Source organism: Micropterus salmoides, unplaced genomic scaffold (assembly GCF_014851395.1).
Source record: "Micropterus salmoides isolate LMB-PRFRI ecotype aquatic unplaced genomic scaffold, ASM1485139v1 Ms_hic_scaffold_2, whole genome shotgun sequence".
Classification (NCBI taxonomy): domain Eukaryota; kingdom Metazoa; phylum Chordata; class Actinopteri; order Centrarchiformes; family Centrarchidae; genus Micropterus; species Micropterus salmoides.
The window spans coordinates 54,272,891-54,281,458 of NW_024041150.1; the positions used below are offsets into that span (position 1 = coordinate 54,272,891).

General features: G+C 37.6%; 1 protein-coding gene across 2 annotated transcripts; it reads left to right on the forward strand.

The window, feature by feature from the left end:
• The first annotated feature begins 81 nt into the window (after window positions 1-81).
• LOC119912686 lies at window positions 82-8,329 on the forward strand. 2 transcript variants are annotated; one of them, XM_038731973.1, is made up of 7 exons: window positions 5,479-5,583; window positions 5,827-6,162; window positions 6,305-6,574; window positions 6,668-6,751; window positions 7,149-7,242; window positions 7,349-7,377; window positions 7,562-8,329. In XM_038731973.1, exons 1-6 carry the CDS (start codon window positions 5,523-5,525, stop codon window positions 7,368-7,370), a joined length of 867 nt encoding a protein of 288 aa, XP_038587901.1. In that variant the 5' UTR covers window positions 5,479-5,522; the 3' UTR covers window positions 7,371-7,377; window positions 7,562-8,329. The 2 variants fall into 2 exon arrangements, with proteins under 2 accessions (XP_038587902.1, XP_038587901.1); XM_038731974.1 differs by lacking the exons at window positions 5,479-5,583; window positions 5,827-6,162 and adding an exon at window positions 82-413.
• The last annotated feature ends 239 nt before the right edge of the window (window positions 8,330-8,568 follow it).

Genomic DNA, 8,568 nt, shown 5'->3' on the forward strand with positions numbered 1-8,568 from the left:
TAAAGAAATAATCGTCACTAACTATGAACATAACAGACATTTTCTCATTTCACTTTATTTTTCATCATTTTCTCAACAGCAGCAGCTGGAAAACTTCCCCCCTCCTTCACTGTCAGAGTTGGAGATGACGTCACTTTGCCTTGTGAAAATGTGATAGACGGTCAGCAACAATGTGAAATCAATGTGGATCTTCAGTGGTTCAGGGAGCAGAACAGCAGTAGAGCTGGTTGAACTTGGGCAGATTGTTGAAAACGCCAAATCTAAATCAGACAGACTGAGTGTTACAGAGAACTGTTCTCTGGTTATAAAGAACGTCACATTCAAGGATGCTGGTCGTTACACCTGCAGACAGTTCAACATATCAGGACAACATCAAGCTCCAGACTCTCGGGTTCTTCTGTCTGTTATTACCAGTGAGTATTTCCATCATAATGTTTTCAGCTCAAACTGTCTTGTTAGAACAATATACTGAAACATTACAATAATTATGATCACAGTGATGAAGTTAACTTTACTCTTGTTGTCTTTCTCTCACAATATCTCCATCTTCACCAGTGACTGAACGTAAGGACGCTGATGAGGTGATGTTAACCTGTTTTGTGTTGAAATATGAACAGTTCTGTGGACTCACAGTGAAGTGGCTGTATGAGGGTAAAGATGTGGACAAAGACATGAAGACATCACAGTCTGGCTGCTCTGCCACTGTGTCTTTCCTGGATTCTCATTTTAGTTACAAATCAAAGTCTAACTTGAAGTGTGAAGTGACAGATCGTAACTCTGGAAAAGTGCAGGTGTTCACCTTCAACCCTCAGTCCTCAGGTGAGAAAACAGGTGAGAATATGCTGAGCTGTAAACATGAGGTATTTTCTAACTGAACAGTTTCTTGGGTTGTGTTATTTAATTCATGCAAGTGACGCAAAAAAACAACAACAACAACTGAAAACACAAAATCAGTTACAGCCTTAACAACAACAACTAATGATACTTCAACAAAACTACAAGGTAGTAACTCATCTTTCTCTGGAGTCTCTCTGTCTTCCTGTCAGCCTCTTTCTCTCCACATAATAAACTTCATTATTTAACTTTTATTTGAGTCATTGTTTTATTTTTTGTTTTACATATTTTTATTTTTTTGTATTTTTATGTCAAAACAAAAAAGAAAGAAGCTTCTTTAATTAAGTCACTTTCTGGAAACAGGCCATTTATCATGGTACAAAACTGAAAAAAATAATTTATTTTCACTAGACTTACTCTGTCTAGCGCTTTCATGTATAATGCTGGAGTACAAGTCTTGCTCTGAAATGAAGGAAATTGACACTTTTAATAAGATCTACATTAAGGTGTTTTTTCCTCTTTTAAAATAATGAAATAATTCATTATAACATTGCATTTTTGCACTGATGTAGTGGAGAATTTAGACACTGTTACAGAGCGACGCTCGGCTGTGGGTGGAGATATTCTCTTATTCAGTCAGTCTCACTCAGTTGTTGTTGCTCAATCCACAAGATCCACTGCTGCTCACAAATCAGACGACTACATTCACAGTTAGCAAAGACATGCAGGAAAACTGTGAGCTGATGAAAGTCTGTGATTCGTTGCTACTTTAGCTGCAGGATTTCAAACAGAACTGAACTGTGCAGTCAAAATGTTTCTAATGTTTTCAGAATCGTTCTGGAGGTTCATCATTGTGTCTGTGGGTTTAGCAGCACTCATAATAATTGTTGTGGCAGTCAACATCTGGACAAGAACTAAAGGTGAGAACATTCACAGATGAAACTCAGAAACAGGAAGTTTTGATAAACCTGAATCAAGAGGTACATTTGTATTTGTATTTGTATTTGGGGTACCACATAAACACTCCCTCTCTGGTCAGCTGGTAAGAACATGTGAACCACTTCCTCTCTCAGTGGCAGAAACACATAATAGTGGCTGATGGTGCGTTCAGGTGCTGTCAGATTGTTTCTTATCTCCTTACATTACATTATATTAATTATTTTAGCTGACGCTTTTATCCAAAGCGACTTACAATTGCTATATATGTCAGAGGTTGTACGCCTCTGGAGCAATTACGGGTTAAGTGTCTTGCTCAGGGACACATCGGTGGATGGGTCACAGTGGGGGACTGAACCCGGGTCTCTCACACTAAAGACATGTGTCTTATCTCCTTGTGTTAAATGTGGGTCAGTGATGTGAAAGTTGTGAGTTAAAGTGTGCCAGAGTGAGGGTTTGTTTGTGTTTCACAGGTGAATAATGATGAAGATGAAGATGATGGTGTGGTGAACTATGAAAACGATGGAGACCCTTCTGCCTCTGTCAGACTCCACTGATCAACAACTTCCATATCAACATCAGCTCATCAGAGAAAAGACTCCACTGCAGTTAAATAACAGCACATTTACACGAGTAGCTGAAGCCTTTAGAGAACAAAAATCTCATAAGATCATTTTGGGTTTTGTTTGTTGATTGTTTTTGTTTTTATTTATCAGTGTGAGAAATGTTTGTGTGTTTTTTGCTCAGCTGTTTCTGTTTCAGTCTGACTTTGAACAACAATATTCAAGTCTTGATTTCATCTCATATCAGGAAGCCCACTGTGAGTTTTATAAAATGTCTTTTCCTGCATCACTTGTGAAAATCTTTATTTTCTGCAGCCAGTTCAGAACACAGCAGCTGGATTTCAGCTTCATTTAACAGGAACGTTTAACTCTAGTTAACTTCCTTAAATCGTCTTCCAGCTGAAGAATTCTGACCTGATTTTAAGGTTCACTGTTTGTTTTTGAAGCTACAGCAGCTTGAGCTCAGTTTCATGTCAGAATAACTCATTTTAATTCACTTTCATTTAACATTGTTATTGACATATTTGTTCGGATGTGTGTGTGTGTTTGGCTTGAATGGATTTTCAGCCTTAATGGAGTCAGTAACAGTCTCCTCTTTATCATATCTGATTATATATTAACTGCAAATAAAGAAATGTTCACTTAACTCTACACTTTGTTTTGTGATTCCGTCACTGACTGCCTCTGTGTCAGTATTTTTTGTCTGCCACTCCACTTTTAAAATGTATGCACTAAATGAAGGAATAACATTCAATGTTCAGTATACTTACACACAAACACTACATGTCATGTAAAGGACCTATGTCATTCAGTACATGACAATCACTCCACATTAACAACCAGGTATTTCAAATAAAGAGATACAATCTATTTATCATCATTTATCATATAGGTTGCGGGATGAGTAATGGAGGAAAAGATGTATCACAACAGTGATGCTACAGTATCACCATATTGCACCATGGACATCAGGAGTCAGATTCTGGTGGGAGAGGAGTTTGACTCTTCACCTGTCGGTTCATGTGTGCTGTCAAACATCACCATGGATCCTGTCTGTTTTCTAATAAACACTATCTGAAGCAAGGACATCACTAGGATTGAAAGTCTTAGCCCCCCCGTCCACTAACGTGTAGTACTGTGACATTTTTGCTAACCCTCTATCACATTTTCACAAGGCAAAGTGACTTGGTCTTTGCACTCGCATCTTTTGTTTCTGTATTAGAACTACACTTGTGTCAACAACCATAATGTTACACGGGCGTCGGAAGCGAAAAAAAATGTGTGTGGCTCCGACATCCATGTCACGTTAGCTTTCACACACATCAACGCTGCATTCACTTAGGCCAGACTGAGTTCTGCTGTAGGCTGTGACTTAAATGCTACCCAGCTGCTCATGTAAATGTGTGATAAAGTAATACCACATCTAATTCCTCTCTCTTTTAGATAAGTTGCAGGTCCAAAGAATGCTATTTACCATTACTGCACTGTGGATTGGTTCAATCAGAGTGTGATTTTGCTCTATAGCTTGGCATGCATACCGAAAGCTGTTGATAAACATCCTATTTAAAGTGGCTACTGTCTGAATTTAATAATCTGATGGTGGAAGGAATAAAAGATTTGGAGTAATAATTACTATATGTATGGATACATGTACTGTATGTATGATTGCTTTTATTTTGCTATATTTTCTTGCGTGTATATCTGTGGGTATATGCTCATGAAGGTATAACCTAGCCATTTAGGCAACATCTACATATTTAATTTATTACACCCAATGAATACAGAAAGTTAAGTGGGTCACAATACAGCAAATAATAAATATCATGAAATAATTTACTTTAGGCTATGCCCTGGTGCCTAGACCTGCCAACAAATGTCTGTTGTTAGAAGAAAACAAAATAGCCCACATTTCCTTAGACCTGTAGACCACTACTGATCTCAGAATCAGCTGCCCTGCCTATCTCCCGCTTCTCTCTCTCTCTCCTAAAATATCTTATCCATCTGGTCAATGAATGGAAGGACAACAGCATTAACAGGGACGCTATGACATTTAGCTTTCACTGACAAAAACATTCAGTGAGGACTGATAGTGTTTTGAAACAGGCGTGTAGAGATCACACTATCAGCACTAGTGTTTTCCATAGCCAACTAAAATATCCCCTCTCCTTTAGCTCAAGTAAACTTAGCTTAAGTTTAACAAGTAACAGACACGAACAACGACTTACAGTTTCACTCTGTATCACTCACTACGCTGAATCATACTTCCTTCAGCGTGTCTATGGGCCTTTCCAAAAGTGCTTGCTACTCCTTCTCCCTACCTACTTCCACTCTGTTTGCACGTGCATGCGGAGGGTCCGCCACATTGGGTGCCATCCGAAACCAATGAGGGCGGAGTGGTAGTGGGTTGTTAAACCCTCTAATGCCGAGTCAGCACCGGCTTGTTGAAGGAGTGTTACACCCTTTGCTGCATGGTGACTGAAATAGTCCTAACGACGTCCATGATCTAAAGAAAACATTATTGCAAACATTTATCTTAACAGTCTTCACACCTTCAGCTTCCTCTTCCCTTTTTCAGGAGGTGAAACACGTCATTGTCACAAATACACAGCGTGAACTGGATACACAGCATGAGTCTTAACATAGTTAATTTGTTACTGTGTTAGATTGGCTAAACGAATGTAGAAACATAAACCTTTGCCTTGTATTCACAACTTGTTCAGGATCTTTGTCAGGCGGCTGTGACCTCTGACATCTTTACTGATGGCTGCATCTCATATTGCTGATCAAGAATTTGATGTCGTTTTCCGTCACTGTGGATGCCAGAAAACTCAAATTCAGAGAGCCTGAAATCTAAAACAGACTGAAAGTCACAATGAGGAAGAGTCTTGTTTTGGTATTGATCTTTATTTTGATTTATCTGTATCCTTGTGCCTGTTGCTTGTCAGACATCAGTATCTACCTGTCAGTACCTCCACACTGAAACACATCTGGCTTTTTGGCGGTTAAGATAAAGAAATTAAACGAGAGCTGAAAACCTGATTTGAACTGAAAGAATTTAAAAAAAAATTCAAGTCACTAAAAGGAAGTGATATTTTATATAGGAAGTAAATGAGGTTTGTTCTAAAAGTAGCACAAGTGCAGAGACTTTCATTGTTGAGGAGGTGAAAACAAGAGGGAGAGAAAAGCAAAATGGTTCAATTCAGTTGGATTAATACGTCTTTATTTGTGATACTGGTGCTTCAGTTTACAGGTAAGGTCTCACAAAACATGAATAAAAGAAACATAACAAAACATCAATAACAGTATTTAAGTATATAACATTAATTTAAGTTTACTTAGTTTGTTTTGGACATGGTGTGTTGAGTTTATTCTTGTAAAAGGAGAATACTGTATGTAGTTTGTTGTATTTGATGTTCTCCTCACAAAACTATAAAACAGAAAAGACATTCTTATTACAGTTCATTTTTTTATGTTTATATCTCATCTTCAACAGCTGTAACTGGACAGAACTCTCCCTCCTTCACTGTCAAAGTTGGAGATGAAGTCACTTTGCCTTGTGAAAATGTGATAAATAATCAGGACAAGTGTGACAGTACTTCCTGGGTTGTCAGTCGTTATATTGAGACAACAGAGCTGGTTACACATGGGAAGATTAGTAAAAATGAGATTTCCAAAGTTAAATCAGACAGAATGAGTGTTACAGAGAACTGTTCTCTGGTTATAAAGAACGTCACAGACGAGGATGTTGGTCGTTACACCTGCAGACAGTTCAACAAATCAGGACAACAACAAGGTCCAGACTCTCAGGTTCATCTGTCTGTTATTATCAGTGAGTATTTCCATCATAATGTTTTCAGCTCAAACTGTCTTGTTAGAACAATATACTGAAACATTACAATAATTATGATCACAGTGATGAAGTTAACTTTACTCTTGTTGTCTTTCTCTCACAATATCTCCATCTTCACCAGTGAAACACTTTCAGAACAATGATCAGGTCAGCTTGTACTGCAATGTGTTTACATTTGGCGAGTGTGGACACACAGTCGAGTGGTTGTATCAGGGCGATGAGAACGACACGGCGACATCACAGGGTTCCTGTTCAGATATTGTGGTATTTACTCCTCGTCTTAATCAGAATTCAAACTATTCTGAGTTACTGAAGTGTAACGTGACAGATAACAAGAGTGGACAGATGCTGCTGTGTAGCGTTGGCCCCCAGTCCTCATGTCAGAAAACAGGTACATTCGGTTTTATATGATGAACATTAAGATTTATGATTAGAACAGTATTCTTTCTCTTGTATTTTTTAATAATTACTTGTGTTATTTCAGTTCGTACGACAAAATCAAAAGGTATCACAACAGAGGGGAGAAACGAAACTCTACTCACAAAGGTTGAAACTACATTGAAACAAGGTAGTGACTCTTACATCTCCCTCTCTCCATATGAAGTTTAAAGTAAGAATGAAAAGCCTGTTTGTACTTCTTAACCTCTCATATGTTGCAATTTGATTTTGGGAAGACATTTTTTTGAAGGGTTTCATATGAGTTGTTTTTAGGTTTTATTTCACCACAAAACATTTCAGCATGTTATTGTATACATCTTTATCATATTAAACTGCTATTTAATGATGATTTCTAGAAAACATTCAGAGTGAGATAAAGTTGATGCAGACATGATAGATGTGTTCACTGATAGACGCAGGCTTAGTCCAACAGAAACTGATTTACTTTGTACAGAAAGTTTCCAAACTTATGTAAAAAGCTAATTAATAGAACAGAAAACTGCATTCAAAATATTTTTAATGTACAGTTCCAGGTTGGTGGCGGTACATCATTGTGTCTGTAGTTTTAGCAGCACTCTCAATAAGTGTTGTGGCGGTCAAAATATGGACGAAAACTAAAAGGTGAGAGCAACCTCAAGGGAAACTGTTCTAATAAGATGTTTTTTTTAAAAAAAACTTTGATTTCCAGAGTCAAAACTACAAGTCGACTCTTTTTTTGTGTTTTCAGGGAACAAAACACAGATGGATGAAAATGTTGTGAGTTTTAAAGCTTAATAATCAAATGTTTATAGAGTTTTGACTTCGCAATACCTAAAGTGTTGTAAATATTACCGTTACATTTACACAACTGCAACTGAGTGTAAGAGAAGTAAGTAAAAAAAAAAAAGAGAAGTAAAATTATGCAACTGTCTCAGTTTTATACTATGTCTTCACTTTGTAGGCGGCTCCTGAAGATGGTGTTTCGAAGCTACACCAAGGTGCCCAACCGTAAGGCCCAGGTAAGCTGTTGGATTGGTTATCCAAAAGAAGTCGGAGCCAGCAAATTTAATGACAATTCATCCAATAATTGTTAAGACATTTCACTTAAAACCACAAATGTGAACCTCATCCTGGTGCTCAAGGAAAAATCAGGGAATCACCAAAATCATCAAGGTTCGTTCTTTGTGAGCGATGAATGTCTGTGCCAAATATTGTGCCAATACATAAAGTAGACGTTGACATATTTCACAAAATAATTCAAAACTTTGAACTGCTTCTTGCTCTAAAGGAGAAGTCAGAGAAGTCAGAAGTTATTAAGATTCATCCTCCTGGACTCGAATGTCTGAATAAAATTGTCACTACAATCGATCCAACAGTTGTTGAGTATTTCAGTACTTCATTTCTAAAGTACTGGACGGGCCGATCAACTGGCAGACACATATATAAAATTTGTGAGCGCTTGTGAGGACTTTGTAATAAGTTGTCTTCCATTGCTGTCTGTGGCAGTGTGTTACAGTGTGATGTGTTCTGAGACAAGGATTTAGTTACTTGTGTTGTGCTTATACAGTTTTACACTGTATTGTGGCGTATCACAATGAGTTCTGTTGTGTTTATGCATGTTTTGATGTATTTCATTTAATAGTTCCCTGAGTTTATGTCCAGTTTAATGTCAGGATGATGCTTTGCACTGTTGTCTGTCATTGAGTTGGATTACAACATGCTGAATGTCGTTGTGCCATGTTATGTTGCTTAATTTATGTTTCGTGCCGTTTCTCTTTTATTTCAAATGTTATTGGTAAAGATGATGATGACACAGTGACTTACAGCTCTTTGAAATTTTCTTCGTCAGCTGGAGCATTTTCACAACCGTCAACAGGCTAAACAAATAAGAGGCTGCAGTGTAGTTACAGCTCATGTCACTGAAGTTACTGATAGTTGACAAGAAAACAAGTCTGTTTTTTTTTTGAC

What these genes read in the sequence shown, in the direction of transcription:
- LOC119912686 (XM_038731973.1), top strand. Translation starts at nt 5,523, where the DNA reads ATGGTTCAATTCAGTTGGATTAATACGTCTTTATTTGTGATACTGGTG. An exon ending in GTCCTCATGTCAGAAAACAG is followed by an intron (nt 6,575 to 6,667) that starts GTACATTCGGTT and finishes GTGTTATTTCAG; the next exon opens with TTCGTACGACAAAATCAAAA. An exon ending in ATATGGACGAAAACTAAAAG is followed by an intron (nt 7,243 to 7,348) that starts GTGAGAGCAACC and finishes TTGTGTTTTCAG; the next exon opens with GGAACAAAACACAGATGGAT.